The sequence below is a fragment of the Seriola lalandi genome, unplaced genomic scaffold (genome assembly GCF_002814215.2).
Source record: "Seriola lalandi dorsalis isolate HSWRI2012SDOR001 ecotype SW California unplaced genomic scaffold, Sedor1 jcf7180002054881, whole genome shotgun sequence".
In the NCBI taxonomy this organism is placed as follows: Eukaryota; Metazoa; Chordata; class Actinopteri; order Carangiformes; family Carangidae; genus Seriola; species Seriola lalandi.
Genome location: NW_019525434.1, coordinates 531,914 through 550,871, shown reverse-complemented (window position 1 = coordinate 550,871; position 18,958 = coordinate 531,914). Strand labels below are relative to the sequence as shown.

Below are 18,958 nucleotides of genomic sequence, written 5' to 3'. Positions count from 1 at the left end.
CAGACTCACACAATGAATAGGGTGGTGACCTCCTTTTGCATTGTGTGTATGTCAGGCAAGCGGATGGTCTTATCATGGTCTCATCAGGAGGTTCTCTGATTACAGTACAGATCAAATCACTGTTCACCTTAAGCTGCAGGTATATAAGCGCTGAGTAACGCTGCTGACTTCAGTGCTACATCTTCTTACCGATACCTGGACATTGGAGAAGAGAGAAAAACTATGGTAAGATATGGTTTGCTGGGGTGAAATACTACTGTATTTATTACATTGTAAGATATGCTGTATTTGGTCAAAACTGTTGGTTTATAAATTAAAGTGTGAAATAGTATCTATTAAGACAAAATGAGATCTGCATCATAACAGACAGTAGTAGAGAAGAATATATCAAGTAGTTAACTGATGCTTCTAGTAACTGAACATTATTGCTCATTCTCTGCAGCGTGAATGTATCTCCATTCATGTGGGCCAAGCTGGGGCTCAGATTGGCAATGCATGCTGGGAGCTGTACTGTCTGGAACATGGGATCCAGCCAGATGGACATATGCCTTCTGACAAGACTATTGGAGGAGGAGATGACTCCTTCAACACCTTCTTCAGTGAGACAGGGGCAGGAAAACATGTTCCCAGAGCAATCTTTGTCGACCTGGAACCTACTGTCATTGGTAAGTGTCAGTTAAATAGCTGATGATTATAATTATATCAACAAATTTGTTTGAAAATTAGTTAACAGCAATTTTAGGATTACTCATTCAGTAAATCTATTGGTATGACATTATTTTGTTGCCCAGATGAGGTGCGTACAGGAACCTACCGGCAGCTGTTCCACCCTGAGCAGCTGATTACAGGAAAGGAGGATGCTGCCAACAACTACGCCCGAGGACACTACACCATTGGCAAGGAGTTCATCGATCTGGTGCTGGACAGGACTCGTAAATTGGTGAGACTGCCTGAGAGTACTTAGTGTATGTTTGTTTTATATTAAACTTTTTGTTTGATTGAATAAAATATAATTTGATTTTAACATTCTTGAATTATTACATTTTCAGGCTGACCAGTGCACTGGCCTGCAGGGATTTCTAATCTTCCACAGCTTTGGTGGAGGCACTGGCTCAGGTTTCACCTCCCTACTAATGGAGAGACTCTCTGTTGATTATGGTAAAAAGTCTAAGCTTGAGTTTGCCATCTACCCAGCTCCCCAGGTTTCCACAGCTGTAGTGGAGCCTTACAACTCCATCCTGACCACCCACACCACCCTGGAGCATTCTGACTGTGCCTTCATGGTGGACAATGAGGCCATCTACGACATCTGCCGCAGAAACCTTGATATCGAGAGGCCGACCTACACTAACCTGAACAGGCTCATCGGCCAGATTGTGTCTTCAATCACAGCCTCACTTCGTTTTGACGGAGCCCTGAATGTTGACCTGACAGAGTTCCAGACCAACTTGGTGCCCTACCCTCGTATCCACTTCCCTCTGGCCACCTATGCCCCAGTCATCTCTGCTGAGAAAGCCTACCATGAGCAGCTGTCAGTTGCTGATATCACCAACACTTGCTTTGAGCCAGCCAATCAAATGGTGAAGTGTGATCCTCGTCGTGGTAAATACATGGCCTGCTGTCTGCTGTATCGTGGTGATGTGGTGCCCAAAGATGTCAACTCTGCCATCGCAGCCATCAAGACCAAGCGCACCATCCAGTTTGTGGACTGGTGCCCCACAGGCTTCAAGGTCGGCATCAACTATCAGCCTCCAACTGTGGTTCCTGGTGGAGACCTGGCCAAGGTGCAGAGGGCCGTGTGCATGCTGAGCAACACCACAGCCATCGCTGAGGCCTGGGCCCGTCTCGACCACAAGTTTGACCTCATGTATGCCAAGAGGGCCTTTGTCCACTGGTATGTTGGGGAGGGCATGGAAGAGGGAGAGTTCTCAGAAGCCAGAGAAGACATGGCTGCCCTGGAGAAGGATTATGAAGAGGTGGGTGCTGACAGCATGGGAGAGGAGGATGAAGGAGAAGAATACTGACTTTAATGAGGCCTGCACTTGAGCCAAAATAGATCAATCCCTATTTTTAAAATAGGGCATTCAGCTTTTGTAGTAAAGACATATGTATCAAATGTATTAATAAATCAACATAACAACCATTTGGCTCAGAAAATTACAGTTTACTATTCCCTAATACTATCCAACCAAAAGAGTCTGTGACAAACATTCACAAGACTAATCAAAAGTCTAAACTGTTCTGTTCTTGAAAGTAAGAATGTCAGAAAGGCAGTTATGAAAAAAAAAAAAAAAAAAAAAAAAACTTCTGGTCAATCTTGCTTTCTGCCTTTAAAGATCTTTTCTTTCTGCAGTATCAGCCTGAGAAACTTAGACCAAACCCTCTTTTTTGTGCACCTCCCCCCACTATCCTCTCCCATGTGGAATGTAAGTTATGAAAGGGCTCCTATGTCAGTTTCTATATGCCATTCAGCTGTGACTCTGTGAGAGCGCCCGAGAGAGAGAAAATAACTGGCTAACTCACTGACTAGTGTTGTTTGTGTAGCTCATACTCAGACAGTGGCCTGCAGGAACAATAGGATCCCAGTTATGTATGAATCACAGCTATGTGATCCTAAGAGGGCTGTTGTAAAATTGTACCAAAGAAAATCAGAAAACTTAGCATAACATTTCTCAGAAGTTTTTCTCTATTTTTTTTTTTTTATCTTTAACATTTCAGTGGTTTATTGGTTGCTAACGTGATGCTTCTCTGTTTTTCTGAATTATCTGATTTAGCTGAAACGTTGCATATTGCCATGTAATTTTTGTCATTTTAACACAACTGCAACTGTAAGGATTCTTACTGCTCAGAATTTTCTTTTCCCACCATTAAAACATATGTCTTTTGCATTTTGTGATCAACAATAAAGAACTTCATAGACTGTTCCATCATGTGTGATTATCCATTCAATTATTTAATGCAGACACAGGGTGGACAATACATGTGTGTTGATGAGTGTGTGGGTGCAGAAACATGAATAAGATAAGCATAATTGCTCTTCAAGCCCATAGTCCTTGTTAAATGAATATGTGTTGAGAAATGTTTTGTGGGTGACCATTCTGTGCGCTCCTGACAATTCCCCTACATAAAAATAAATACAGGCTTTGTATATGATTAAACTACCTCTGAACAGTGCCTCACTACGAATGGTCATAGTCTCTCTCTCATACACACACAAATTGAGAAAATAGGGTAAAACTGCTAAATGAAAGAGGGTTATATTTCCATACATAAGCACCTAATCTCAAACTGAAAGACAAAGCAGTTGAATGTAAGGGTGGATAACATGACATAAAGTAATAAGGGACTTCCCTCTTCTTTTTTTTTTTTTTAAATTGCTGTTCCCTCCCGCCAATGAGCTATGCAGCTGCTTGCTGTGGTTTCCTGCCTGCCCCCTCCACATCCTTGCCTATATAAACCCTGACTCTCCCTCTCCTCCGCACTTCTGCTTTGTGTCTGAATCCTCAACGTCGGTCGAAGGACAAGCAGACAAAATGGTGAGTAACTGCAGATGACGTAGCCTAGAAATTTCCACTCTCCCTTTTCTTCATCCTGCCTTTGTCTGTGTTTCTTAGCATTAGATGGATTATACAGCTAGGTCTCTTTAATGTTTATGAGGCCCCTGCTTTAGGGTTGAAGGTTACTGATACAAAAGCAGCTCTATCCTATTAGATGATAGTAGTTTTGAGCTGAATTTATGAAATGAAACAGAAAAATCTAGGTCAGATAACAGACACTTTATGAGTTAGACTGCTTCCACATTTTCCTACTTGTTTGATATGTTACACCTAGTTATAAAACAGGAAAGAAATGTAACTAAAGAAAAAAGTATGTGGATTCATCATTGTGTGCTTGTTCAGGAATTAGAGTTTTCGTGGCTAAGAAGGAGTGACCGGGGTAATCGTGGCAGTGGGGGGATGGATAGAAAGAAGAGAGAAAAGAGGAGTGGTCTGGCCCAGACAGTATAAGTTAGTTGGCAGCCATTTTGCAGCTGTTAGGAGTTTTTGGTTGGAGAGAGATGTGGAGAGAGACAGAGAGAGAGGGAGAGAGAGAGAGAGACAGACAGACAGACAGAGAGAGAGAGAGAAAGAGAGAGAGACATCCCTGGCTGTTACACAGCGCTATGCAGCTGGACAGGATGGGGGGAGGAGAGAGGCACACAAGGGGAGGGAGTGAGGAAAGGGAGGAGGTACAGGATGAAGAAGTGGGGGAAGGTTTTCCTATCTTCTTGAGGCATGCCCTTCCTGTCTGCCACATACTGCCTTACTTTGCATTTTTCTTTTTTTCTCCTGAACACTCTGCTAAAAGTGACTCCAAGACTTTCAAAACTGCATTCCATCTGTAGCTATGCAGCTACAAATACTCTACTGCAGCAGCCTGTAGTGCAGACTGTGGACAATCTAATTACTGCTTTCATTTAAATGCTTACTTCCTTGTAAGCACTTTGAGCAGCAGAAGGCTTCAGCATTCTGTTCTGGCCTAAAGTGCTCCGCAGTCAAAAGTTTATTTTCCAACTAAGCTGTCTCCTCTCTGAACTGAGAGCAGACATCATACCAAAGATTGTCATAAGACATGGTGTTCAAAGAAACAACATAGGCACTATAAAACAATAAGGAAATACATGTTCCATGTCTGTTACCCTTTTTATAACAAATAACATGAACCTACTCAACTTAACAATATGAGCTGACATGAAATACATTGGTGCCCACTGGTCAACTGTGGATGTATTATTCAGTCAAGATACAGTTATTTCTATACAATCACTGTTAGAGACAGGCAGTATTTCTATAGAAAAGATGTACAGTAACACTTGCATTTGGTAGTAAGCGTATGTCTGATAACATATTTCCTGGTGGCCTTCTTTAACCAACCTCTCCCCATTCATTTATTCAGCGTGAGTGTATTTCTATGCACGTCGGCCAAGCCGGAGCCCAGATGGGCAATGCATGCTGGGAGCTGTATTGTCTGGAACATGGGATCCAGCCAGATGGACAGATGCCCTCTGACAAGACTATTGGAGGAGGAGATGACTCCTTCAACACCTTCTTCAGTGAGACAGGGGCAGGAAAACATGTTCCCAGAGCAATCTTTGTCGACCTGGAACCTACTGTCATTGGTCAGTAGTCCACAGTATTTTCCATAATTTTTTGTTTGATTTTAAGTTGTGCACATAAAACTTTACATCAATGATACTCTACTTTGATTTTGAGCAAAGTAGCTTTCTCATATTCAATTACAGTATCAGAGCAAATATGATGTTTAAAGCATTCTTCATATTGGGACATTTGTTCTTACTCTTGTCTTTGATTGTCCCTTTTACAGATGAGGTGCGCACAGGAACCTACCGTCAGCTGTTCCACCCAGAGCAGCTGATTACAGGAAAGGAAGATGCTGCCAACAACTACGCCCGAGGACACTACACCATTGGCAAGGAGATCATCGATCTGGTGCTGGACAGGACTCGTAAATTGGTGAGCTTTATGACATAAGTTTGCTGGGCAGGTTTAGCATTTAACAAGAGTTTGATCTCTCCAAAAAGAATTTTGCCTCAGCTATTTGCATCAAAAAAGAAAGAAAGAAAGTGTTGACTTTTCCATTTTTCATACCTTTGTAAAGACTGTGCAACTGGAGTGGGATTTTGATTAATCAAAGCCAATTTTCCTTTCAGGCTGACCAGTGCACTGGCCTGCAGGGTTTCCTAATCTTCCACAGCTTTGGTGGAGGCACTGGCTCAGGTTTCACCTCCCTACTAATGGAGAGACTCTCCGTTGATTATGGAAAGAAATCAAAACTTGAGTTTGCTGTCTACCCAGCTCCCCAGGTTTCCACAGCTGTAGTGGAGCCTTACAACTCCATCTTAACCACCCACACCACCCTGGAGCATTCTGACTGTGCCTTCATGGTGGACAATGAGGCCATCTACGACATCTGCCGCAGAAACCTTGATATCGAGAGGCCGACCTACACTAACCTGAACAGGCTCATCGGCCAGATTGTGTCTTCAATCACAGCCTCACTTCGTTTTGACGGAGCCCTGAATGTTGACCTGACAGAGTTCCAGACCAACTTGGTGCCCTACCCTCGTATCCACTTCCCTCTGGCCACCTATGCCCCAGTCATCTCTGCTGAGAAAGCCTACCATGAGCAGCTGTCAGTTGCTGATATCACCAACGCTTGCTTTGAGCCAGCCAATCAAATGGTGAAGTGTGATCCTCGTCATGGTAAATACATGGCCTGCTGTCTGCTGTATCGTGGTGATGTGGTGCCCAAAGATGTCAACTCTGCCATTGCAGCCATCAAAACCAAGCGCACCATCCAGTTTGTGGACTGGTGCCCCACAGGTTTCAAGGTCGGCATCAACTATCAGCCTCCAACTGTGGTTCCTGGTGGAGACCTGGCCAAGGTGCAGAGGGCCGTGTGCATGCTGAGCAACACCACAGCCATCGCTGAGGCCTGGGCCCGTCTCGACCACAAGTTTGACCTCATGTATGCCAAGAGGGCCTTTGTCCACTGGTATGTTGGGGAGGGCATGGAAGAGGGAGAGTTCTCAGAGGCCAGAGAAGACATGGCTGCCCTGGAGAAGGATTATGAAGAAGTTGGCACTGACAGCATGGGAGAGGAGGATGAAGAGGGAGAGGAGTATTGAAGTATCAAACATAATCACACATTCCAAATGTTATCATGAACGTGACACATTCCCAGCGACATTCTGATAACCTGTGGTAGTGATATGTCAGTATTATCAATAAAAAGTTCTCATGAACCTTTTAATGAACTTGTAATCATTCTTGAACTTTTCCAGCATTTACAAGGATTATTATCTGCATAAGGGACAAAAGACTTGGGTAAAACAAAATCAACAGTAGTGCCCAACAAAATATTTAAATCAAGGGGATTATATAAGTTCTACACTTTACATTTCGTTACATTGGTACGTCATAGAGGGGATTTTTCCACCCGTGATTTCAGATTCTGTTTATGTGTAGCTTGCATTAATTTACAGAGGAAATTCCAGTTTCTTTGCCTTTGCCAATTTCCTGCCTTTTTGTGGTGTTGATGATCACAAAGTATACAAAGGGCTTGGATGGTCTTGTTCCTGCAGTTGCTTCCTCGGTCACCAGATGGGAGTAATGTGACCACCTTGTAAAGTTATGGGAGTTGCCTTTGTCCTTAGACTCTACAGTAGCCTACATAAACAGCTTAGTCATATTAAACATCACAGAACAGTCCAAATATATGTATATAATGAACTCATCAAGTGATCCTGACCAGTGATTTCTCTGATGAATCACATAGTTAACCTGTAGGTTATAGTGCACGTTTTTGGTCCACTAGGCTTACAATGTAGTTTAAATGACTAAAGCTATGACTGAATAGAATAAGTTTTCACATATTTTACTTAAGCAGCAACAATACTACAATGTAATTACACCACTCAAAAGTCCAAAAAAGCCCCGCATTCAAAATATTGCATAAGCAATAGTATTTAAAACTTAAAGTATCAAAAGTAAATGTTTTCTTTATGCAGCAGAAGGCTGTAGAAGACGTAGAAGTTCCACCGCAGTTTAGTAAAGTACATTTATTTAGTCCGACCAGTGTAACATAACGTAGCTCAATGACTGGTGATATTTTTAAATTAAACTGTTGAAAAATATCGGTGATTATTTGCTTTATAGTTGGAATGGTTAGCCATATGCACACCGACAGAAGTGGCTGGTTTTATAGGTTAAGCTCATGTGTGTGTCTATATTACCATAGAGCAACAGGCAGCAACCGGGGTAGGGCGGGTCTGATGACGCTTCCAAACACTGGCATTTTCTAGACGCTCTATTTTCTTCTCTCAGCTGACGGTGACGTAGCGCGTGCAGCTTAGACCAGCACACGCGGCTAACAGGTCTGACTATCCGCTTGTTTTCCCGGGCGGAGACCATAGAGTTAGACTGCAGAGGCACAGCGTATCGGAACGGTGCTGTGGTACTGTGTCGTTAGGAAGCACTCGTGTCGGGGCGGCGAACAGGCAGACTGACTGTAGGAGGGGGGTGTGAGGCTGTCACGCAGAGAGGGGGAGCGCATTCCAGAGGCACCGCTAACATAACTAATTCATTGTTGTTCTATACCGGGTGGACAGACGGCGGAACTCCTCACTAACTAGGCCAAAGGACTCAGACGGTAGGTCCGCAGTTTTGGCTTGTTTTGAAGTTGTCGCTACAGCCAATAGCAAGTGTAGCTACTGTAATTTACTTTACATGTCTAACTTTACCATAAAAGGGAACATTGTCTCACCGAAATACCAAATAACGAGAACGGTACATTTAACGTTGAATATAGCCAGCACCTGTGCATGCAACTGCATCTGCCCGTGTATATAAGTTTGTGTAGGCCTACTGTCAGCAGTTGTCAGATGCCACAACGCTAGAAATAAACATAGTAATAATACATGTGTGAGCACATGGCTGTTCCCAAGGGGTCATAGAAAGTTAAGTTTAGTTATTTTACCTCAGTTTGGAAGTCCCCCTCAACCCCAAAACTGTTGCAGTCCACTAATAAGATTAGTATGGGGGATAGCATGCTGACTCTGACTCTGGCTATAATGGAACCACTGACTGTACTGAGGTCTTATCATTTCAAGGGCACTTGATAGTTGCACTTTCAAGTAAATGCTAAAAACACTTTTTATTAATTATTTATTTATTTATTTATTTATTTATTTATTTATTTATTTATTTATTTATTTATATTTTACAACAAAAATTTAGCCTTAATATTTATTGTATATAAGTATTGATATATAAGTGCTTCCATCTGTAGCTGATTTAGTGTGTAGGAGAAAAACTACTTTTCTTGTGTGTAACATAAAACCATGTTTTGTGTTACACACAAGAAAAGTAGTTTATAAGTAGTTTATAAAACCATGTTTTATGTTACAGTACAATTAATTATCAGATGAATCAACTGACCTTTTTATTGACTATATGTATGTCAAATTAACTGGAAACTTTATGTTATCAAAATCAAAAATCCTAAATCGTAATCAGAAATTCAGCACAAAATGTTTAAGAAATAGTGTTATCTAATTATCATAGTCCATAGCATGCATTGCATGTAGTTGTGTGTTTAGTAATGACTACTGTTGGCACCCACCTCTATGTTAATTATTTTTAAGTTATGGCCATAGATGTGTGACTTAGATTAGAGTATTGATTCTAGACTAAATCAAAATGGCAGTCAACAATTCATTACTCAGTGCTTGTGGGATGCATGGTGACTCATGGCTCTTATAACTCATGTATTGCTGAGAGAGTGCAGCTGTGACAAGTAACTCTTGATAATAGCAATCAGATGTTGACAGAATTTAACGTTGACTTGAACAAAATTAAGTTTAGTTTGATTCTAAGCAAGTGTTACACCAAATAAGTAAATATGCAAATAATTGATATGTGAATTGTCTGACATCTTTGTCAAAACTGCCAACAAAAATTTATTTTAAAATTATTTTGCTGGAGGCAAAAAACAAAAGCTCATTTGAGGTGAATTTCATTTTTAGTGAAACAAAAAGGAGATGACGTTATTGTCACCAAGATCGAACAGAGACCTAACACTTAGCACACTGGTGTTTTCAGTCATACTGGCAGATTAGCTCTATGCTCAGGTTGGGTGAATATGCTGACGATTACAGGATGTCATTGAACACCAAGTTGTCCTCACCTAACAGATGCAGCAAAGCTAACAGGATAGTGATGGAGATTTGTACACCTACGGACAAAAATAGGCAAAATAAGTAAAAACTTCTTCAAAACTTCAAAATCTTGTGTGTTGTAATATGTTTCTTGAATCCTTAACCAACACTTTAGTGTACAGAATGATAAACAACTGTGTTTACATAACACTTTGCCAGCTTACATTCGCTGTATATGACCACTTATCTACACACTGAATTGATAGTGAGCACAGAGCTATTTCTTTTTCTTTTTGTGGATTTTTAGAAGACCACAGATTCCAAGGCTTTTCAACCTTTTTGTAATCAGAGACATCAATTTGATAAATGCAGAATGTGTGTGTCAAATCGGAGCTGATTATATGCAATGCTCAAAAGAAAACTATTGTATTTTCATTTCAGAGAGGTGAGGAGTGACAGGAGGCGAGATGGTGAATTACTATGACATCCTGGGAGTGTCCAAAACAGCCTCCCAGGACGACATCAAGAAGGCGTGAGTATCCTGAGATCATCTGAAGAAAACTCAAGGAATAAACAACAAAGCAAGATTTTACTTGTGTAGAAAATGTAGTTTCTGAAGATATATTTAAAACGTAACGTCTTACTTAAAATTGCCAGGTTATATAAGCTGCTTCAAAAGCAGCATTTCTTATTTTTATTAACTTTAGGCCACACTTGAATTTCGTTTCAAACAAACACATGTACAAGTATTTTTTTTTTAAATGACAAAATACCAAAAATATACTACCTCATTATACATTATAACTAAACCAGGTTATACCCATAAATAGAGATTTGAGACCCACTGGTATGAAATATACAGATTTCACGAAAGAGAAATGGAGTGGTGTCATATTTTTCCTCAGGTTTTCCACGGGGTAAATTTGTTTACTTTGTTAGATATCATAGCATTAGTGTTAGAGATATTAGTATTAGTGCATGTCTTTGTGTATATTTATTTACTTGTGTGTATGAGTCAGTGTGTGTAGCAATGTCTCTGTTTGTGTTGTGTCTTTAGGTACAGAAAACTGGCTCTGAAATGGCATCCCGACAAAAACCCAGACAACAAAGATGAAGCAGAGAGAAAATTCAAAGAACTTGCTGAGGCCTATGAAGTCCTGTCTGACAGTAAGTCGGATCAGTGTGTGTTAGTGTGTGTGTGTGTGTGTGTGTGTAAGTCTGTCTGTCTGTCCGTCCGTCCGTCTGTGTGTTTGTGTGTCTGTCTGTCTGTCTATCTGTCTGTCTGTCTGTGTGAGGCTGTGAGTCATGAATCTGAGTCTTTGTAGGATGATTTCAAGCTTGTCAGAGAGAACCTTTAAGTAAATTTATAACAAATTAGTTATGTTTTTAATTTAATTGAATGTGTGTGTTGGGTGTTTGTATGAGAGGAGAAGAAAGGTATGTATTGATGCCTTTTGGTTCCATCATTAAATTGTTCTCTTTTCCTTTGTCACAGAGAGTAAGCGTGATGCATATGACAGTTATGGAAATGACAGAATGGGACACAAAGGTAAATAAATACCTTCTGTTGCGCTATTGAGATGCAGTTGCATCCATTGTTGTTGTAGTGGCTATTTGTCTTCATATTAATTTAAATCCAAAATAAAAATCAAAAGGCCACTGATTCACCATGGGGATGTGGTTTACACAGGCAAAAGAGTACACTGTCCAAACAAAGCATTTTTCTTTTGACTTATGTATTTAAAAAAGCAAGCAAAGAAAGGAACAAAGGGATCATGTTTCCTGCTGTCTCTCCTGCTCTGGTAGAAAACCATAGTCCCACCCAGGTACATGCTGGTCCTAAATCAGTCTACCTACCTAAATAACCTCATGTGCCCATAGTGTTACCCAAATAAATTCTAGTTAACCAAAGCTAACTCTGCTAGATTAGCAAATAATATAAAGCAACTAATGACTAACAAAAGTGAATATTATCAAATAAAACAAATTAAATGAGGTAATCCAAACTCAGAACAGATGAATAAATAATATAAAAAACAACTACAATTGTAATAGTCTGGAAAATCATACAATTCTTCTAAAGGCTAAACATTTGGGCTGATAGTTATGTCTTTGTTTTTCTCATTCTCTTTCTCTGTCTCTTCTTTCTGTTTATTCCCTCTCCCTTCTTTCTTTGGTTATCATTATCCTTCCACCTCTATAACACTTATTCTCCCTTTTCCCTTTGTCATTCCTCCTTTTTCTTCTCTTTCCTCATCTCATCCTTCCCTAATTCACTCAATATAATATTCCCCATCTTCTCTTTCTCTTCTTTGTTTGCTCCTCACCCACTTGATGCCGATGACTTCACTTCCCAGGTCCCTCCAGCTCTGACTTTTCATCAGATTTCCCAGGATTCACCTTCACATTCCGCAACCCAGATGAGGTGTTCAGAGAGTTTTTTAGTGGCCAGGATCCATTCGCCAGTTTCTTTGGTAAGTCATACACAATATACGACACGTGGGGTTCCATTATCATTTTTATGAAATTTTCCTGCCTTAATATTTAAAATTTTATTCAGTGAGGAATTTAATTTTCTGCTATTTGCACTAGGTGTGGTGATATATACTGTAAAAAAAACATAATGAAAATGATTGTTCTTACACTCAGTCAGTTCCAGTGAATTTTTGTATTTTTGAGTGGTGTCCTCTGGACAGTTGTTAAATTTATTTTTAAAATTTTTCTATCTATTCACTTGTGGTGCAATAATTACACATAGTCCCTTAAAAGAGAAGTTCCCGCTTTTTGACTTAAGTTTAACTACGTAACAGACATATTTATGTGTCTTTTTCTCATTCAGATGACTTTTCATCGTTTGGCGGGTCATCCTCTCGCCTTGGCCCCAGTCGCTTCTTCTCTTTCCCATCAACCAAAGGTAAACAGTCATTATCATATCAGCAAATGGGTCATTAATTTGGTGGGCAACACTTTTCTTATTGTTTTCTACTTATTTTTTATATATTGGGGCACCTTGCTCTTCATTACTAACTTCAATCTAAACTTTCTGCAGTGATTAAACAGGAGTGGTATTACTTCAGCACAGACATGGGTACTGTAAAGTGAAATGAATCAAGCTTCTCTCTTGTCTTCTCTTCTCTTCCCTTTCCTGGTCTGCTGTTCTTATCCAGTTGATTTTACCTCCTTCTCTTCCTTGGGGGGTCTGGATGGGATGGATAGCATGGGTGGAGGGATGAGCAACTTCAAATCAGTTTCTACCTCCACTCGCATCGTAAATGGAAAACGCACCACTACCAAGAAGTATGTAATGTCTTTACTTTCAGTCAGAAAAGTGAAACATTCACAGAAAAGTATCTGAAACCTGCCATACTATACAGTTTTATTTTCCAGCTCTTTGGAAATTTTGGAAATCTTGATATGACAAATCTCATTCCAGCTATGTTGAAACAAACATTATAGTAACATTAGTTTGCAGCTCCACATGGTTGTTACACATTTGGAAAGTACTCATTCATTTCATTTCATCACTCATACATTTCAAGCTCTTAATCATCCCAAGGGTGTGAAGGCATTTTGCACGCAAATGTTATATAACTGCAAGCCTCAGTCTGCAAAACAAGTTCAGCGGTTTGCTTAACTGCTTCATTTCCTTTCTTATTGTTTTTTAAATGTTATTTAAATGCAACTGGGTATTTAGGATTTTATTTGACTGACTCTAAATTCTATTTTAATAAACTACAAACTGTGGCTGTAGACCTGTGATTGTAGTCCTCATAAGTTAGTGCTGTCTACAATCCTACACTGTTAATGGAGTGCTGCAGGAATGAGTCTTAAGTCCTACAGTTTTATTGTATTACATAAAATACATCAGTAATTAGCCCAGATCTTTTGTGATTTTATTCGTTTTGTAAAAGGAGGTTGCTAACAAGTGGCCAAATGAGACCATAGAGTTAGTCTGGGATGTTAAACATTATCACGCTCAACAAGAAAACCTATCTACTCACCAGTCTGCCTTTACAGCCTTGTTGTGTTTATACTTGCGCTCTATAATTATTTTTAACTTTCTAAGAGGAAAGGGTTTTGTAGAAGGGGTAATCATGTTAAATCAAATGACAAGTTGGAACTTTAGTGATGGTAATGACAAAAATCCCATTGGCTTTTTGTCAAGGGAACCAGGGTGATGTTAACTTACGGCTTGTCCTACACAAATACGTCATCTCTGCAGCACTCTATGGAGCTCAGATTACTGTAATCAAAAGTCACATGGATATTTAAGGAATTCACTGAAAATCTTGTGACAATTACAAGATTGAATATGCATTTATGTTTGAAAAGAGCAAGTGACACACACACAATGACACATGCATACACACAGAAAAAAGAATGATGGAGGTATGTCAATACTACCATTTATCTGTGTATTTGTCTTCTTCACAGGATAAAGGAGAATGGGCAGGAAAGAATAGAAATTGAGGAGGATGGGGTGTTAAAGAGTGTCCTAATTAACGGTAAGAACAAACACACTGAATTTTGTGATTGAGATTGAATTTGAGGCCGAAAAAACTTTAGCAAAGGTTTGCAATATCTTGAAATTAAATCCACAAATTCACTTAAACTGCTACCACTTGCAAAATAAGAGTAACAGAGCTCACAAAAACAGGAACTACATTTGCTAATCAGAAAAAAGCTTTCAAGTCAAACGAGTGATTTTTTCAAACTATAGTATTAAAATAGCAAAGGTTTTAGATATTAAGTTAAATTTGTAGTATGATGATATCTCTACATTATGTAACTTTTGTTGCCCCCTTATTTAGGCATGTGTGTGCATATGTTGCATCATGTCCCTTGTGCACGTACACACCTGTGTAGTTGTGTGTGTTCCCAGGTGTGGAGGATGAAATGGCCCTTGCTTTAGAGCTAAGCCGACGAGAGGGACAGCCCCATCATTCCCCTCAGAAGCCAGTACTCCAAAATAGATCACCTGCTGAGTCCGACAGATCCCGCCCCAGCCCTTTCTCTGCAGGCACACATCGGTCATTTAGCTCCGCTCCCTTCTACAACTATGAAGAGACTGTGGGAAGTAGCGACGATGATGAAGACGACGAAGATCTGCAGATGGCTTTGGCATGCAGCCTGTCAGAATTGGAAGCACAGCAGAAAGCAGCTGCTACTGACTTCATATCAGGTGCTGGGGGCGGGGTCAAAGTCACAAGTAACCAAACTGTAACAAAAAATGTTCATGTGTCTCGCACTGTAAAGGCTGTCACAGGGGATAAATATAAAGAGGGGCAGATTGAAATGGACTCAGGGCTTGGAGATAGGTGGGAAAAGGCGGGAAAGGGAACCAGGGAGCCAGACTTCTCTCCTGAGTCACCCACAACTTCCAACACTACGCCGCTAAGCCAGAGCAGTGAAGAAGAGTTTAAACCTGCCATAAAAAATAGCGATGGCAACGTAAAGAAGAAAAAGAAGTGCGGGTGTATTGTGTGCTAGAGCAGTGTATGTGTGCGTGTGTGTATATTTGGGATGCCTTATTCTTTATACTTACCTCGGTGCTTTGCCTGCAGCCGGACTCTAATGTAATGTGATTGCCAGACTCTTAATTTGAGGCGGTGGCTCAAACGATCACAAGGATTACAGTCTTAACGCCTTTAAAGGAGACAGTGAGTCAGCTTTGACAGGGTTTGTGGTTTTGTGCTGGTTTTCTTTGTTGATGGCTGACCCAGACATTTCCACCTAATCTGCCAATACAGAACCAAAAGTTAAATAGTGTTACTTTATGCTTGTGAAGCAATATCAAGGATTGTTTATGAATGTTTCTAAATATGCCAAATATTTACGTATTGCTGACAGAAAGGAGTGGGAATAGGTTGGATTTAGATGCGTCCAATTAGTAGTGATTTAAATCCCAAGAGTATTTTCTGCTCTCAAATCTTTGTGCTTTTGTGTGTGTGTGTGTGTGTGTGTGTGTGTGTGTGTGTTTGTGTTGCTGTGTTTGGGTCAGTTGAGACCCTGCCATAGAAATTTCTCATTCAGGCTCTCTGGCAAAGGCAATGTATCAGAGCTTTCAGCCCAGTCTGAAACAATAGATCAAAAATCAAAAGTAGGCCACAGAACCTTCTCCAGTGATGAATGACAAATTTGATTCCGCTCAGTGGTCAACTGACAATAATAATAATAATGTACACAAAAAGTACAATACAAATACATTGTAAATACAATACATACAGGCTCAACAGGAAGCCCAGCTTTTATATTTTGTGTGAAGTTGCAGTAGTGAGGAGCTCATGTATCATTACAGTTGAGTGTATCTTGGCCTTAATGAACTTTTCCTAGAATGTCATCACTATTTTTGGTCAGATTGTAGATTGTAGTTTTGTAACAATACTTAATGAAGGCAAAGCACGATGTAGAGTGTGCACAGCATTGCGACTGAGTGTAGACAAATAATCATGTTAAAAATATTTTATACTTTGATTCTTTTGATGCCTCTGTGCATTTGTACTGTTGTTTACCGTGCTCACATAATTGCTGCAAATGTTCAGTCAGAAAAACAAATGTATTTTAAGCAAAGCAAATGTATTTCAGTCAATAAGGTACATCAGAATTTTCTTTCAGCACCAGCCTTCCAGCCAACATTTCCTCCAATAGAGGAACATGGCAAAATTCTGCATTAGTGATTGGTAGTGTGTATAAAATGAGCTTCATCATTAAATCACTGCTAGTCTGATTTCCCTTGGACTGGTTTGACATGTCGGGGTGGAGGAGGTACAGTAGCTACATCTTCCTTAAGTGCACCTGAGGAAAATACTAAAGCGATTCCAGTTGAGCTGTCTTGTGTGCAAAGTTATCAGACTGTCATCCTCCAGGGCAACTCTCTAAACCCTACATTATGCACTGATTACCTCCAGGCTTAGATAAAAATGCATTAATGTTTAAATAAGTACTTAAATCTGCCAAAATGAAGGTCATACTGTATCTTAATAAATGAAAAGGGCAGAGAAGACATGGGAATACACAGAGTATGTTTTGGATCAAAGGTAACGTTATACTTCTACATTTATAGACTTTCAGTTACAGATATATATCAGCTACTTCTGCAGTGGGTTTTGTGTCTCACTAGAACACTGGTTTGTTTCCTCATTTGCACAGTCCTAGAAACGATGGATTTTCAGATCTGCTGGAAAACTGTTCAGCTTGTCTGCCCAAGGTGTAGGTGTGTGTGTGTGAGAAAGAGAAAGAGGGAGAGAGAGAACTGAGTTGTTGAATGTTAAGTTACCATGGTGCTGCTGGATGAAACCTAAATGTGCCTGAGTGTAGACTTCTAATGATATGAAAACAAAATGGCAATTTAGTCTGATTATCAGGCTAACCTATAACAAAACACACACACACACACACACACACACACACACACACACACACACACACACACACACACAGAGGAACACTAATAACTGTTTCAAATGTGATTGTTGCTGTATCTATGAAGGCTGTAGTAACAGAAAGTCCTGTTGGTGCCAAAACGGTATTAAAAAAGAAATACTACTACCAGTAGTATATAGTAATTAATTGTTTTGTTTTTTTACTGTATATAAGCACCTTACTACAGGCAGCGTCCTGTTTATTTGGTTGTCATATAATCTTCATGAGTGCTTGAGTTATTTTATATTGCATGATTTTTTGCTTTTATTTTTTAAAGACAACTATCATCACTGGCAAAAAAAAGCACAGCTGTAAGACTATATCATCACTTTAAACAAATTCAGATCATTTTGACTCTGTTGTCACTCAGTTGTCAATTGTATCCTCTCCAAACTTATTTTGCATGAAGAGGGAATGCGAGAGAAAGAGGCAGATGATTTGTCTTATAAATATACAGTATATCATCCTGTGTTATTTGTACGCCATTGAACTGACAAGTGTTATTGTTGTTTTTATTTTCAATCAAACAAATAAAAATTGAGCTAAAAGAGGAGTTGGCATATTTGATTTTTTCAGAATATGGCAGTAACCGTCATGTATTTTTCACTACTTTACACTAATTCCATGCTTCACATTGACTACTAGTTTACTATGACTACATAATACATTTAATGTATAATAGAGATCTTTCATGTATTCTGAATGTCTCCCCCTGGTTCTCTGGAGCTCCGTAACAAAGCAGGTGCAGATGAGCCATTTTAAAATTATTGCATATCATTTAGAATATATTTACTCTGCTTGCATTTATTTTCACTCGGTATCTTATCTAAACCAATGTTTTTCCATTTACCCACTTGAGAACTTTCCATTTACACTGCCTCAAAAACTGCCCATGTATGTGGCATTATAACAAACCTGCCTGTTTCTCATCAGCAGCCCTTTGGTCTTCTCTCCTTTGATTTGCTCTGATCCATGCTGTCTTCTGGTCTCCATGTCTAGTAAAACATACATGGGATTTAAGTTGGACTTTTTGGTTTTGTCTTACATTTCCTGCTTCCTGTTTCAGACTCAGACTTCGAGGCCTTCACAAGCTAACCTGATTGGCTCATGCTGCTCTGTGGCCTAGCCCCACCCTGAGGTAAAGAACCAGTGTGAATCTGAAACACCCTGAGAATAGTTCCTTTATTCCTTCTCCTGCCCCATCAGTAGATCAGATCAGATGATGAAGTCCCATCTTTCTTACAAGTCTTTTTCTTTCACAAGTGATGCCTATTTGCATTACTGATAAAGTGTAACATGTCCTTGTGCATCTATTCTTACAGGTCAAAGGTCATTTCCCCATGATGCACTTGTCTCTCTCTGCCCACCACGGCTCCTACCTGCTGAATGACACTTAAAAAAAGATTCAAATGTGTATTTTATATGTATATGTCTGAGTGTGTGTTCATTGCTCACTGTGGAGCAAAAGACTGGAAACTTTTGAACCCAAGGAAATACTTCTAATAATCTCTGCATTAAACAACATTTCACTGTATTTGAATTAATTTTGTCCTGGGAGAACAGGTACAATATATGTAATTATTGTTAAAAGAGTAGGAAATTACACTGAAAAAACAATTATCCCTGCAAGTGGAAAAGGATGCAAAAGGCAAAAGAAATGTCTTCTGAAATAAAGCATTTCCTGCTGACTACACTGAATCAGTCCGTGGTAGTTTATCTTCAAGAAACTTCATGGCTAATATCAAAAAACGGAGAATAAAATGCCACAAAATCATTTGAGGTAAAAAAAAACAAGCACCTTGACAATATTATAATAGA

At 39.7% G+C, this 18,958-nt stretch overlaps 3 protein-coding genes across 4 annotated transcripts; all 3 read left to right on the top strand.

Annotated features, from left to right (window-relative positions):
• Positions 1-463: 463 nt before the first annotated feature.
• Positions 464-2,925, top strand: LOC111671507 (tubulin alpha chain-like). Its single transcript, XM_023428608.2, has 3 exons — positions 464-665; positions 792-940; positions 1,050-2,925. The coding sequence occupies exons 1-3, from the start codon at positions 545-547 to the stop codon at positions 2,022-2,024; spliced, it is 1,245 nt and encodes a 414-aa protein (XP_023284376.2). The 5' UTR covers positions 464-544; the 3' UTR covers positions 2,025-2,925.
• Positions 2,926-3,427: 502 nt separating this feature from the next.
• Positions 3,428-6,813, top strand: LOC111671505 (tubulin alpha chain). Its single transcript, XM_023428605.2, has 4 exons — positions 3,428-3,536; positions 4,936-5,158; positions 5,365-5,513; positions 5,711-6,813. The coding sequence occupies exons 1-4, from the start codon at positions 3,534-3,536 to the stop codon at positions 6,686-6,688; spliced, it is 1,353 nt and encodes a 450-aa protein (XP_023284373.1). The 5' UTR covers positions 3,428-3,533; the 3' UTR covers positions 6,689-6,813.
• A 1,069-nt stretch (positions 6,814-7,882) lies between these two features.
• Positions 7,883-18,838, top strand: dnajb2 (DnaJ heat shock protein family (Hsp40) member B2). Of its 2 annotated transcripts, XM_023428620.2 has the most exons (11): positions 7,889-8,211; positions 10,160-10,250; positions 10,776-10,885; positions 11,214-11,267; positions 12,076-12,192; positions 12,558-12,632; positions 12,886-13,015; positions 14,153-14,223; positions 14,601-14,900; positions 18,207-18,278; positions 18,463-18,838. In XM_023428620.2, exons 2-10 carry the CDS (start codon positions 10,186-10,188, stop codon positions 18,233-18,235), a joined length of 951 nt encoding a protein of 316 aa, XP_023284388.1. In that variant the 5' UTR covers positions 7,889-8,211; positions 10,160-10,185; the 3' UTR covers positions 18,236-18,278; positions 18,463-18,838. The 2 variants fall into 2 exon arrangements, with proteins under 2 accessions (XP_087036069.1, XP_023284388.1); XM_087179943.1 differs by lacking the exons at positions 18,207-18,278; positions 18,463-18,838 and having other exon boundaries at positions 7,883-8,211; positions 14,601-17,693.
• The last annotated feature ends 120 nt before the right edge of the window (positions 18,839-18,958 follow it).